This window comes from Zingiber officinale, chromosome 3A (genome assembly GCF_018446385.1).
Source record: "Zingiber officinale cultivar Zhangliang chromosome 3A, Zo_v1.1, whole genome shotgun sequence".
Classification (NCBI taxonomy): Eukaryota; Viridiplantae; Streptophyta; class Magnoliopsida; order Zingiberales; family Zingiberaceae; genus Zingiber; species Zingiber officinale.
Window position 1 is genome coordinate 116,912,671 of NC_055990.1, and position 14,853 is coordinate 116,927,523.

At 37.6% G+C, this 14,853-nt stretch overlaps 1 protein-coding gene across 1 annotated transcript in view; it reads left to right on the top strand.

Moving 5' to 3' along the window:
- Positions 1 to 1,290: 1,290 nt before the first annotated feature.
- Positions 1,291 to 14,853, top strand: part of LOC122052331 (D-xylose-proton symporter-like 2) — a 72,813-nt gene continuing 59,250 nt past the window's right edge. The window contains exons 1-3 of the mRNA XM_042613808.1: positions 1,291 to 1,571; positions 1,700 to 1,791; positions 3,828 to 3,906. Of these exons, the coding sequence (XP_042469742.1) occupies positions 1,494 to 1,571; positions 1,700 to 1,791; positions 3,828 to 3,906 (249 nt within the window). The 5' untranslated portion in view covers positions 1,291 to 1,493. The remainder of the gene's footprint in view (positions 1,572 to 1,699; positions 1,792 to 3,827; positions 3,907 to 14,853) is intronic.

Sequence of the window (14,853 nt, forward strand, 5' to 3'; positions counted from 1 at the left end):
GTAAAATCGGGAGAGGTGGAGTTTCAATTTTGAAATCGAAGCATTACAACGGAATTTATCCGAAGCGACTGAAGCTAAAGGGTATCGCTGTTATAATTTATCCGAAGCTAACAAGGGGTACCGCTGTAAGTAGAGTATTTTTGTCAAAATACGACCGTAGCAGGAATGTGAAAAATACTTGGACAAAAATAAAAAACAACCCTCATCATTTACAAAATCATCCAATTAAAGTCACATAAGTATCCTAATTAACATGATCTATCTAAAATATTTTTATATTATATAAGCTAATTACTAGCTTCTATAATAATATTTTTTTTATTTTACTTCTCTGAATGAGAATATGATTAAAACAATATTTAAACAAAGAAAACAAATGATAGAGACTCCATAACACTCACACTGTATTTTAAATGAATATTATTTGATTATGATAGATCGTGTAGAAATTATTATGTAACTTCTACATAATATAAAAGCTAGCAATTAGTTTATATAACTATGACTTTCTATCATTTTGATTTCGTTTCTTGTGATAACTTAGTTAAAATAATATTTTACCAAATAAAACAAAGATGTAGACTCTAGGATACTTATTATATTTTAAATGAATATAATCTAATTATGATAGAACGTGTAGAAACTAACATATAATTTCTACGTGTAATAACTATCTACTAAAAATATAATGAATCAGATAATACTGAATCTGGAGAGATCGATCAAAAAAATATTAAACTAGGTAACATTAAACCTACGATGGCCTAGTACTATGAAAGTTTATCACCGACCCATAACTTTTATGAAAATAGGTACATATAATAAAATCTGATTTGGGAGATAAAATCTTTCAAATCGAATGTCAAACCATATAAGATAGCTAGGAGTTTATCCTCTACAGTTGAGGTAGAATTTTTGATCACCGTTCAGTACTTTTACAAAATCATCAAATTATAACATCATCATATATCACAGGACTACAATCCACCCATTGTGATATTTACAAAAAAATCTCATAAAACATTATGGAAAACTCAATCCTCCATCATCCAATCAACTCCATGAACTATATTTCCTGATCGGGTGCCCATAATTTTTACACTTTTATAGAAATTGCTTAATAGTTTCTACCATACAGATAACGTTGAATTTAAAATATTTTCAGATAAAATTATAAAAGAGACATACATTTATTTTTTTTTTTAAAAAAAGAGATGTCAATATGGTATTTTTTTAAATTTGGAATGCCATTTAAATTTTTACCAAAAAAAAACTTTAAACTCTTGTTTTGGGAAGGGGCGTCCTGGAAGACTGACGACCGCGTGTTATGGAGCCGCCGGTCCATCTTCGTCTCCACTCTGCAACTTACCTACCACATCTCCCTCTCTCAGGCTTTTAGTCCCTTTCTTCTCATTATCTCCAACTAAACGCGCTCTATTTAATTGGCGTCTGTAACAGATTCTTTCTCCCTTCTCTTAATCTGTTCCTGAAAGATGGCGTCCATGGAACCGGATTCCAATTCTAAGCAGCCCAAGTCGTGGACCTTCTCCGCTTGGTTTCCCGCAAGAGACGTCAGTCATCGATCTTCTTTTCATCTCACTTTTCCATTTTTTTTTAAATTCTTAATTTGATTTCGTCATAATTTTCAATTGAATCTTCTACACTTGGGTTGTGCATTAGTATTTATTTCTTGAATTAGGCTGCGGCTGGTGAAATAGAAGACCCGAGGGAACCTCTGATCCACGGCGATGGATCTGGTGATAGTTATTCTGTGGCCGCAGCGATCCTCCCGTGAGTCTATTTAACTTCTTGTGAAAAGAAGCAATTTTCCTCAATGATTCGTCAATCTATAATCTATGAATTTTATGTTACCATAGTAAGGAAGGTTACAGAGAAGTAGATTGGTGTCTCAAGAAACTATAACGACTATCAAATTCGTCTTTGTCATTTCTGTATAAAATATGGAGAAAAATTGAGCAAAAGCAATTACATAGATTTCGCAGAAGAAATGTAATGAAATGAATAGATTATTCGCTTGTCAAGGTCTAGTGTGCTCCATTGCAAATAGATAGTACAACATCGTGCTGATTTCAGTTAAGCATTTGGGATCACAAAGTACTGATCTATGGACCATAAACAACTAAAGGAGACATGGTAATTTTTACCTTGACCTTTTCCAACTCATCAATTAGTATCATTAATTTTAATCATCTACATCTACCCTGCCTAAATCCTTTCTTGATGGGAGTTTCATGCTCTATGACTACCATATGGCTATCAATATAATTCCCTTTAAATCTAGTTTATCACATGAAACTATGGATGATAAATCATAGAGAATCTGCATTTTGTGAAAGTTCATACAATCAAGATCACCATTTCACTATTAGTAAGAATATTTTTCTCAAACATGACCTTCATAAACCTTCTATGAGGGACGATAAATATGACTGAAGCCTGTTGTTGCTCAATGGTATTTCTTTTGAAGTTTTAAATGGTAGGGAACACTGAAGAACATCTTTAGGATGTTTCCTTTTTTGCTTCTCCGTCTAATTGCCGTCATATTTAACATGCTTCCATTTTGCTTCTATTAGTGTAATTGCCAAGACCTTTTTCACATATTTAAATCTACTTACATTTATGTTTTTTTAATGTTCTGGAGATTCTTCATGAGAGATTTATTGTAAGCATGAAAATGCACGGTCTGAAAACCGGGCTTTCAAAAGCCCTAGTTGTCACACAATGATAAAGGACCTATTCAAAGTGCTTGACTGAAAATGCACTGTCTGAAAATGCACTGTCTGGAAATCGGGCTTTCAAAGCCCTAGTTTTCATTAGCTTTTACGGTGAGAATGGACCTAGAGGAAGAGAAAGAATTGCGTGAGTGATCAAAATTAATATTTAACTTGGGATTAAACACACAGACATACAAACACAACCTTTCCATCTCTTGAAATAGGTGCTACGCTTGCTCAGCTAAACTGCAATCCCTAATGGTCTGTTTGGGAGGAGGTGAGGGAAGGGTAAGTAAAGGGAAGGTGACATTTACCCTTGTTTGGGAAGGAGGTAAGGGGGAGGGAGGGGGAAATTTTACCCTCCCTTACCCCTCAAATGAACTATTTCTTACACCCCAAATCGGGGTGTAAGGAAGTTCCCCTCCCTTCCCCTTCCTTTCCTTCCCTTCCCTTTCCATTAATGAACCTCCCCTCACCCCCATCCAAACAGAAGGTAAGACTCTTTGGACAAGAGCAACAAGAGCAGCAATAGGAATTACAGTTGAGTATGCGTTTGAGACTCTAATCTATCTTTTAGCTGCCGTGTATACAACTACCAGCTTTTGTTAGTTTGAAGTATGTACCTAACCGCAGATGAAACTTATCATGTGCCTTCCAGTTCTTCATCTCTTGTCAGTCTTTTTCTTGGTTTTCCATCTCTTTCCATGCCAAACCCAAGGTGAGCTTCCGAGTACTTTCTGAAACTTTCGCATGAAGCTCTCTTTCCTCGCATGCTTACTTTGATATGTGGATACGAGGATACTCTGAACTTCTTTATCTATTTCTTTATCTTACACATACATGAAAGGAGATTTTTATACGAGACACCATTTCTTTATCTTAAGCGTACTTGTTTCAAGAATAGGCCTATGGATATAATAATTTATCAAGTGAAGGTTTTTGAAGCAGTGAATCCTTCTCCATCCTGTCTCTAAATTTCATTCTAAACTTATCTAGTGCTTGGCCTTGGATCAGCATGATCGTAGGTCTTTTAAAATAATGAAGATATCTGTACAGTATGGTGGCATGCTTGAGTAACTCAATGTATTTTAGGTTCTTATTCCCAGCTATAGGAGGGCTACTCTATGGTTATGATATTGGTGCAACATCTGGTGCTAAAATTTCTCTTCAGGTATTTTTTTTGATCAAAGTTTATAACTTATATTCGTGACATTGTTTATAGTTTACTTTCGTACAATGATTTATAGATCTCAATTTATTAAGTTATTTGTCTTTGCCTGCAATGCATATTACTAATAGTAGATTTCATAGTTTTAAACCATACAAAACTTGCCAGAATAGTTAGTACGTGCAGATAGATAGGTGAGCTTGCTGATTTCAGTGTTGTATCCTTGTGAATCCAATATGTTATACCATCTGTCTGTATAGGGTAGGTACCAAATAGTATGGTGCTTTATACAGGTTAATGCTAGCCTAGTATATCAATATCAAAAGGGATATAGCTATGCATGGAAGTAGAAGATTGTTTCAAGTACCCATGGTTACATGATTTGGTTAATCATTTTGAATAATGTTTTCATAAGCCAAAGGAAGGATAGGAAGAGCTCATTTATAATTGATAACATTTTGTTTTTTATCATAGGATCTCAGCTCTACAGATAAATGATAAACCAATCTCAAATAACTTACAGAAACATCTCTTGTCAAAACACCAGTACTTAATTGCACCAGCTTAGGTTAGCATAACGCTAAAGAACTCCTTGAGAAATTTGTAGGTATAAAAATTATATTTAAAAAGTATAATCACAATTTGATTTGTGCTTAAATTCAAAGACGTATGTAATACATGCCACCATTTCACTTGCACATTTAGTTGTCTTAACCTGAAAACATTATAAGAGCATACCACTAATATATAACCACAATCTAAAATGGAAAAATGACAAGGTAATGGTAATGTTATAAAACAACACAAGAAGATACTATGAAGGAACTTTAACAATATGAAACCACATTGTAGAAGCATTAACATTAACACTCATTGGATGAAACTGCATCGTAAATCACTACAGAGGTACCTCAAAGTGTTGAAACAACAATATAGAAACAAATTCACAATAGGTAACACCAATAGCATGAAAATACACCTGCAATACTATAAATTCCTACAACAACAAGGAACCCTAATAGATTGAAGTCCCTATTTAGGAAGAAAGAATAGAATATCAATCAAAAAACAAAGGAATTCAAACAAAGAAAATATGAACCAAATTGCAAGCCTCAAATACTCTTAGCCCGGTGGCTCATCTCCGTTAGTTCTGAAGAAAATCCTTTTCACAAATGTGCACATAATGCCACTTGCAGTCCCAATCTTCATATAATGTGAGTTCAAGTGAATATTGAACAGGGGTAGGAATAGGTCCTCTCAACTGGGATATTCCAGGAAGGGTAGGACGTAAGAGAACTTCTTCCACTTTTTGCTAAATGTGAGATTACCGGCCAATTTGTGGAGAGATTGGATAACAACCTTTTTGCATGTAGAGTCCCTGGGGAAAATACTGTTTGTTGGTTGTATTCTTAATTTATTAGCCTCAGATAAAAATACTATTAAGGACTTGAAGAGTTGGGGGAAAACTGCCTAATTGTAAGGTCCTAATAATTCAGAAGTTAGACAAGGAAGATAGGGAAAGGGAGACAATGTTGTTAGTGATAGTGCTTAGAGACAATTGGATTTTAAAGAGAATTCATCGTAAAAGTTACAATGTAATTACATGTTATATGAACGAAATTATTTTTTTATTTACTATTTGTTAGATGTTCTAATAGCATCACTGCTTTAGTGATATATCAAGATAGATGTGTGACAATCATAATGATGTTATTGAAAGGGCCTTGATCATACTAGTGATTTTGAGATAGGATATCTATTTCACTACTATACCAAGATGGACATATTAATGTCTAAACAAACACGTAGGTGATATTGTTGAAGAATATCCTAATGGTCATGAACAGTTATGAGAACACATTTGGTATGCTGCTCAGTTTTTATGAGGGTCTTATGCAGATGACTCCAATTGGTCTTAAGATTTGAAGTTAGTTTCATCTCATAAGAAAAGTAACATAATCAGATGATGTTGGACCTTTAAAATTGTTACATATATACTTGTTGGACATTGTTGCTAGTCTTATGGAGATGAATGAGTAATCAATAGAGGACTTTTAACTCTTGGTAAAAGATAGAGCACATTGCACAATCAGTTTGATTGATGACCACTTAAAGTTCTCAAGCTAATGTTCCACTAGTTTATGGTTGTATTTTATGATTACTCGATGTACAAAGACTAATTGAAATACTAAGAGAACATTGCTATAAAAGATGATAAAAGGATTTATATTGCACGGAAACTGTATGATAGAGAGGCTTTTGTGGAAATCATCAATTTTAGAATAATGGGTAGTCTTAACACCCTACTAGAGATCAATATACCTAAATTGATGAAGAGGGTCTTCATGTGGTATCAAAGATTTAATAGCCTAAGTGCACTATCACTATTTCTAGGAGTATAGACCCACAAACACAAGGCTCAATCCATGACATGAGATGCATGTAGCTTGAGAGAGGACTACTGGATAATTAAGAGTTTATTATCTGAATTAATTAATTAATTAAGAGTAATTAGAATTAAATCTTAATTAATCTCTTATAATTAGTTTAGATCAAAAGTTCAAGTTTAGATCTCGTATCTATAAGTATATGACTTATGTTGTGACAATCAATGCTCCTCCAATAGGACCTAGTTGTCTAACCTCTCTAAGGGTGTCAATTTGGGTGGGTCGGGTTGGGTTGGATCGGGTTGGGTCGGGTCGGGTCAGGTTGAGTTTTTTTTTTTAACTCAACCCGAACCCGAGTTCAACCCAAAACCCCTAAACCCGAACCCGACTAACCCGAACTCGACCCGGATAACCCAAAAATCCGATTCAAAATGACTTTTTTTTTGTTTTGACTATTTTCTCTATAATTTTTCATTTTTATCTCAATACTCCATCATTATCATACAAACATGATATTAATATACATAAAAACATCTTAATTTTCAAAATAAAATTTGATTTAACAAAAAAACCCCACTAAACCCTATATTTAGGTCAATCCGGGTCAACCCAAACTTGAACCCGACCCGACCCAACCCAAAACTTTTTAGCCCTTTAACCCTCCAACCCGAACCCGACTCGAACCCGAAAATGCCCAACCCGAACCTGATTATTTGACTCGGGTTGGGTCGTCGGGTCGGGTTTATTTTTGACACCCCTAAACCTCTCTCTCCTCTCATCCACGCTGATACCGACTACTTGCCACCAATGCCACTTCAATGAGCTTGACAAGACGTCCTCATCCCTCTCTTGGCAATAAGCATTAGCACCTTTATGGTATGATGAGAGTTTGCATCGTGTGGATAACCTAGAGGAAGTGTAACTTTGTGCATCTCTTACAAATGATGGTATGATAAAGTTTTTTTTTTTTAAAGCTTTGTTTTCATATGCTGTATTTAACATTGTTGGGAAAGTTAGCAAAAAAATTAAAATAAGTTGCTTCCACCATGCCATTGTGCTTTTGAATGTTGTGATGATCCTAATAAATGCCAGATATAAAAAACTAACAATAACAACCAAACTTTATCCCATTAGGTGTGGTCGACTAGATATAAAAAGATCTTAGAAGAAAAGTAATGTTTCCATGGAGGGTTATAATCCCCGTTAGTTCAAGTGGGGGCATGGAGAAGGAAAGATTGGGGGATCTTATAAAGATTCTTGTTAGAAATGTAATGCATCCCATTGAAGTATAGAATCCCTATTAGTTTAGGGGGGGTATGGAGAAGGAAAGACTTGGGCAACCAGTACTTCTGCTTAATCATATTGAGCTTGTTTACAATCACCATAGAGGTTTTCCCATGCTCACTTAGCCTTCTTAGCTTGCTCCCTAGAAGGAAGCATTACATGGAGGGTGGTCCTCTTCTATGTGCTGTATATGAACTTACTAAAAGGCAGTTAATCAATAGAGTTACTAAGGAACAGAAGTTAGAAGATAACTAGGACAATTTTTATCAGTTTGGTAAAGAGAATTTCACATTACTAATTTGTCTTTTTTTCTCATTTAAATTGGTTTGTAATTTGATGATACTAAGGTAGTACAATAATTAAGAGTTTAAATCATGAATATCGGTATATTGCTCCTAAAGGTGATTAGTAATAAAGGGTTACCTTAGGCCACTTGATTAAAGTATTGTCGATCTAAAGAGATGTGTCACTTAATACGGTAAGAGTTGTAGCATTATATTGGATCGTTTCTAGAGGAAGTAGTTTACTAGGAGGTTCATTTAAGGTTAAGCACTAGTGCATTAGTTTAAGGGTCAATGATCTCAAGTGAAGACTCAGGTCTGCTAGGAACTATTTGTTGTGCTAAGATCGGACTTGCCTCTAGGTCGCTAATTTTCTACTAAAGTTGTGGTTGAGGTAAGTCATTAAATGACTTTCCATAGATTGGATCTTTTGACTGTATCTTAATAGATTGTTCACCCAGGGAGGGACGACTTCTACATTTCTAAGGTTGACATTGCTACTATAGCAGCCTTTTTGTTGTTGTGTTGGGTTTTCATAATGAGGGTTTGAGGTTTTTTTCTTTGTTATGTGTGGCTTTGGTTTAGATTTGGAAGGGTTAACCATGGGCAATTTAAGGGAAAAATGTTACACTATATCTCATCTATATAGGATCTCATATGGATAGAACCTAAGACACTTCTCTAAGGGAGAAAAGAATGTTTGATCTAGCTATGCAACTTTACAAGTATTCAAGTGAGGTTATAGTGAGTTGGATTTTGGCAACCAAGTGGAAAGTTTGATTATTACGTCAGCTATGATATCCCAGAAACTTATCTTGATTCAGAACTCCCACCCCCATCCGGTTGGGGCGATGAAGAAATAAATGAATTCAACAAACCAAGTAGTCCAGAAGGAAAGCAAGCAAGGGAAACCTCAAGTGAAAGGTATTCTTCAATAACTGAACCACATATTCTCATAAATAAAATCTCTCCAAATGCAGTTACACCAACAAGGCATATTGAGGGATCTGCTGGCCTAGATATCGGCAAGTCACGCAGCAGTTATAGAACCATATGACCGAGATCTAATTCATACAGGTCTACGAATTGAAATTCTGTATGGATATTATGGAAGGCTAGCCTCACGATCAGGACTAGCATGGAAGACAGGGATAGAAGTCGGAGCGGATGTAATCGACTCCGATTACAGAGGTGAAGTTCAAGTACTTTTGTTTAATAGAACTAACCTCCCACAGCAGCAAAAGATTGCGCAGCTGATACTTGAAAAAATAGCTATTCCAGAGGTTTATGAAGTACCTCATCTTAGCTACACATAAAGGGGAACTAAAGGATTTGGGTCAACTGAGAATCAACATACACTAACCCAAAATCAAGCCTCTACTTCACAAAGCCCCCAATATTTTACAACTCAGGATATATTTTCCCTATTAATTCCAAGGGAAACAACGACAGTCCTCGTTCAGGAAGACTCAGTCCCAAAAAATTTTGAAAAAGCCTATGCAGTGGATACAAGCCCTATCTGGACCTCGGTTCATGGAAACTGCTCAAAATTATGAGGATATTGACAACTCCTATCTGGACTACATCCAATATTTGTCCCAATTAAGTACAGAAACTAAACCATTATGGGACACTTATCCTGACTCGAATTCTAAATGGACTAACCCCTTTGCGAGCGAAGGTGATGGGAGAAAGGAAACATTTATTGAATTAATCCCAGAAAATTGTGCAGAATTTATTGAATTAATTGCTGCCAATGCTGAAATGGAGTACCCTTGTTTAAGAAGGCTGGTAGAAGAAGTGACACCAACTACTGAGCAAATTTACTCCACCAGTACCGTAATATCTCCATATCGCCCTCCCACAGACACGACAATGGGACCACCTGGGTATTCCCCAGCAGACAACACCACTACAAATTCCCCTGCTTTTTAACCCATATACGAACAACAACCACCAAGAACAAGATTTCGAGGAGGTATGAAAAATGAGTTATGGACTCTCCCATCTGCACAACAACAAAGTGGGGCGATATTCGTAATCCCGGAATAATTGAATCTTTTTGATGATGCCTTTTCAAGATGGGAATCTATTACGAAGAATTTTGTAGCCGCACAATCATTCTCAGGCACCAAGGAAAAGGTAGAGTTTATTGAAAATCTTTTAGGAGAAATTGAAAAAATAACCTAGGTACAATGGAGGATGACTTATGCTGTAGAATATATTGTCTCAAATGAGAAGGGTATTCTCTGCAGAAGATCCTACCCAAGGGTCTATTGAAATCCAGAACTCTGCTTATAGGGATCTTGAGAAGTTATTATGTGACAATGTCAAGAATATAATCTAGTATATTAATGATTATATGTGGCTAGCAGCCAAGACTGGAAGATTATATGCGGGACCAGAGTTATCAAAAAAATTCTGGCTTAAAATGCCAGGGAACCTTGGGAATCGAATTAAAGCAGCCTTTGAAGCAAAGCATCCTGATCTAACAGTGGGTGTATTCCCCAGAATTATTTTTGCCCACAAATTCTTAGAACAAGAATGTAAAGATGCGGCATTCAAAAGGTCGCTCAAGGACTTGTCTTTTTTGTAGCCAAATCCCAATCCCGGGCTACTATCAAAAGAATGGAACCAAAAGGATGGGGGTAAGATAATCAAAGACCTACAAAGGTAAACCCCACAATTCCCATGCAAGAATCGAAAAGAGAAAACACTTACTCAAAAACAAGAAATATAAGTGTTATTTATGTGGGCAAGAAGGGCATTTTGCTAAAGTTTGTCCTAATGAAAAACGAAATGTAAAAAGAGTTGCTATATTTGAGCAACTGGACCTACCTGACGACTGTGACATACTTTCAGTACAAGAGGGAGAAGCCCAAAGCATGCCATATTCAGCCCTTCCGAAGGGGAAGATGGTATATATGAGGTACAACAATCTCTGTAAACTCTCCAATTAAACTCTATATATATGCTTGGCTTAGAAGACGGAGGATACCGACAACAAATTAAGTTAACAGATGCGCAGTCTAATTGCCTGCACCAGTGGAAACATAATGAAAGGATATTTTCCCCTCAATCCCATATATGCACCTGCTGCAAAAGGGCAACCGTACAGAGGGCAAGAATCCACTGCCCCGAATGCTTCCTCACGATCTGCAATCTTTGTGGACCTTATTACTTCAACAAGGAGGTACCTGTTACCCCTGCCCCTGCAACAATATTTAATCCTAACAATTTAATACAGGAGCAGCGAAATTATACTATATGGTGTGAAGAAGAAATAAGAAGATTGCAGGAAGAAGTGAAATACTTCAAGACCCAGTACGAGGCATTACAACTAGAAAAGGAGTTACAAAAGGATCTCCAAGACTTAGGAGAAGAAGATGAGGAAGCCGCTCATATGTTGATTGAAGAAATAGCTGCATCCAATTCTAGCCCCAGGTTGGTAAAAAATATGCTGTACAATCTAACAGTTGAAATAGATATTCCAGGAATTCCTAAGTTCAAACTAAAGGCAATACTTGACACGGGGGCAACTACCTGCTGCGTTGATCAAAGGTCGGTTCCAAAAGATTCATTGGAACAGAATACATTCACAGTATGTTTCAGCGGGGTGAATTCGCAGCAGACCGCAAAAATGAAACTAAAGAATAGCAGGATGATGATTGGTGATAATATCTTCAGAATTCCTTACACCTACAACTTTCCTATGACTCTGGGAGACAACATCCAATTTATCATTGGATGCAATTTTATAAGAGCCATGCACGGAGGATTAAGAATTGAAGGCAATACGGTAACATTCTACAAGAACCTGACTACTATTAATACACTGCCTTCTGTTAATGTAGCCATTGAGGAACTCGAGCTGGAGGAAGAAGAATATATTCAGATAAAGGAAATTGTTCATATATCAGTAAGAAGAAGAAATTTATCTTTTGAACAAAAATTTGGACCCCTCTTACAAAAGCTAAAGGAGCAAGGAATAATTGGGGAAACCCCCCTGCAACACTGGCAGAAAAACCAAATTGTATGCCAGCTGGATATAAAGAATCCAGAATTCATTATAGAAGACAGGCCCCTGAAGCATCCGACTCCCACCTAGAAAGAAGCCTTCTCAAAACATGTTAAGGCCTTATTGGATTTGAAGATTATTCGTCCAAGTAAAAGCCGACACCGAACCATGGTGATTATTGTAAACTCTGGGACTACTATTGACCCTATCACAAAAGAAGAAAAGAAAGGAAAGGAAAAACTGGTATTTAACTATAAGCGTCTAAATGATATCACACATAAAGACCAGTACAGTCTACCGGGTATTAATATCATCCTCAAAAAGGTCAGTAATAGTTGTATCTTTTCAAAATTTGATTTAAAAAGTGGCTTTCATCAGGTTGCTATGCATCCTGATTCTATTAAATGGACGGCATTCTGGTCCTTGATGGATTATACGAGTGGCTAGTCATGTCATTCGGTCTTAAAAATGCACCAGCAGTTTTTCAAAGAAAAATGGACTTATGTTTCAAAGGGACGAAAGATTTCATTGTTGTGTACATAGATGATATTCTGGTATTCTCCCCAGATGAAAAGAGTCATGAGCAACATCTTCATAAGATGCTCAGTATTTGCCAAGACAATGGGTTAATACTAAGCCCAACAAAAATGAAAATAGCTGTACCAGAAATTGAATTTCTAGGTGCTATCATCGGCAACTGTAGAATCAAACTACAACCTCATGTGATTACAAAAATTGCAGATTTTAATGACAACGAGCTGAAAACTACCAAAGAATGAGATCTTGGCTAGAGCTGCTGAATTATGCCAGAAACTATATCCCTAACTTAGGGAAAATTGCTTGGACCTCTATATGCTAAAACATCTCCTTATGGAGAAAGAAGATTAAATCAGCAAGACTGGAATTTAATCCGGCAAATTAAAGCCAAGGTAAAGCAATTACCAGACCTTGAGCTACCCCCACCAGAATGTTATATGATCCTTGAAGTAAACGGATGTATGGACGGACGGGGCAGAATTTGCAAGTGGAAAAGAAAGAAATTTAATCCCATATCTTCTGAAAAGATTTGCGCTTATTCAAGTGGTAAATTTAATCCACCAAAGTCAACATCGATGCAGAGATCTATGCAGTCATGAATACAATGGAAGCTTTAAAAATCTATTTTTTAGACAAATCTGAGCTCCTCATTAGAACAGACTGCCAAGCTATTATTAGCTTCTTCGGAAAAACAGCTAACCATAAACCTTCCCGAGTTAGATGGATCTCCTTCACGGATTATATTACCGGAGTTGGCCCAACAGTACAATTTGAACACATATACGGCCGGAATAACATTTAGGCCAGTTGGCGCTGCTAGCACCAGCCATCACGGAGGTCACGAACCAGCCACACCCGCAAGCACAGGATCTACTGAACAAGATGATTCATGCCCTTTTGAAATTGTTGAACAATACCAATGAAAGATCAATTCAAGACACGAGAGACCAGTCCCACTCGATGAGTACCACCAGATATCAGAAGTTTTACACACTATTGAACAAAGAGCAACAATCCGAGCTGTCAACGCTCTACTGCAGCTCAGGCTTATCCACTCCCTTAAACGACAAGAGTGTAACCCGTGTCGAGGGAAGGACAACTTGTGGAACGACTGGTACCCAGCAGTAGAACAGTGCGACAGACAACTATCACATGCCGCGTATCTTCTTCAAGATTGTATGACAAGAATGTGAAACTTTAAGGTCTAAAGGACAACAAGCGTGATGGACCCAAAGATAAAGAAGATTCGCGCGTGAAGCAATATGTAATTAAAATATGCACGCGGCATGTGATAGCCTGCGATCCGATTGGTGCACGTATTGCCCACAAGTTCTGCTCCTCTGGTAATCTGTTGAATGACGTTTCGGTAAAGCGTTACAGATGCGAATGGCTGACTCTTTCAATAGATATGCGTGGTGCTCATCGAGCTGATGGTCTGATGGGCATTCGTTGTATTGTTCAATGTTTATTCTCAAGAGATCCCGTCGCTCGAACCGTGACGGTGATTAATGTGATAAGCGTCGCTACGAGCACTAACTGTGACCGCCATGTGCGAGTGAGCGCGGGTCGTCGTCACTATCCGATGGTGTCATGTTCGTCTACGTAGATGCGGTGAACTCGGTTAATAAATTCTAACGGTGTATGATTTTCCGAGATATGTCGGGCTGAGGAGGCTCGATTATTCCCCGTGCAAAAATTCGCAAGCCGTTGTGACCGTGTGACAGTCTCGTGATGGTCGGTGGTACCATGATGGCAGAATAAGCTAGTATCCGTAGTGGGACGCTTTCGATGAGAGTGCGCGTCAGTTGACTGTTGCGGTCATATTGAAGCTGGCGACTAGTGCTCTTGCGGTTCTTCTTGACTGGCTTTACTTGATTAAATTCAGAATTTTCTGGCTTAGGAGGATTTTCAGAATCGTATCCCGAAGGAATGTTTTTGCGTAATCCGGCATACGACTCGGTTGTCATTAAAATCTGCAGTTGGGTGTCTATGGTCAGTAGTTAGATTGAATGCGGACCTGAAGGCTGGCCGAGCCGATTGAGCATATTTTTAACCGCTTTAGTATTAACGGTGTTGCTATCTTATGATGTCATCGAGAGAATACCTCAAGATATCACTGTAATCTTTAATCTTTCGGCATGGCCACTTGATGGCTGCTGCATGAAGACTGAGATGGCGGCGGTACGCTGGGCGGATCCATCGATGTCTGGTCATCCGTCCTCGTCTATTTAATAGAATCAGCGTGCTGGCGATACTCAACGACCTTTTGGAGCCGAATCTTAAAGCTGAGCTGATGTTTGGCGCTTATTGATGCTGTCGTTGGCGTGCGGGTTCACTGCTGTTTGTGACCCGCTCCCGTGGGTTCTGGGGTCGTGTGTCGAAGGCTTACGTGGGGCTTCGAGGAGACTTCTGGGTGCTGAAGGCGGGGCTGCCGGGGCCTGTC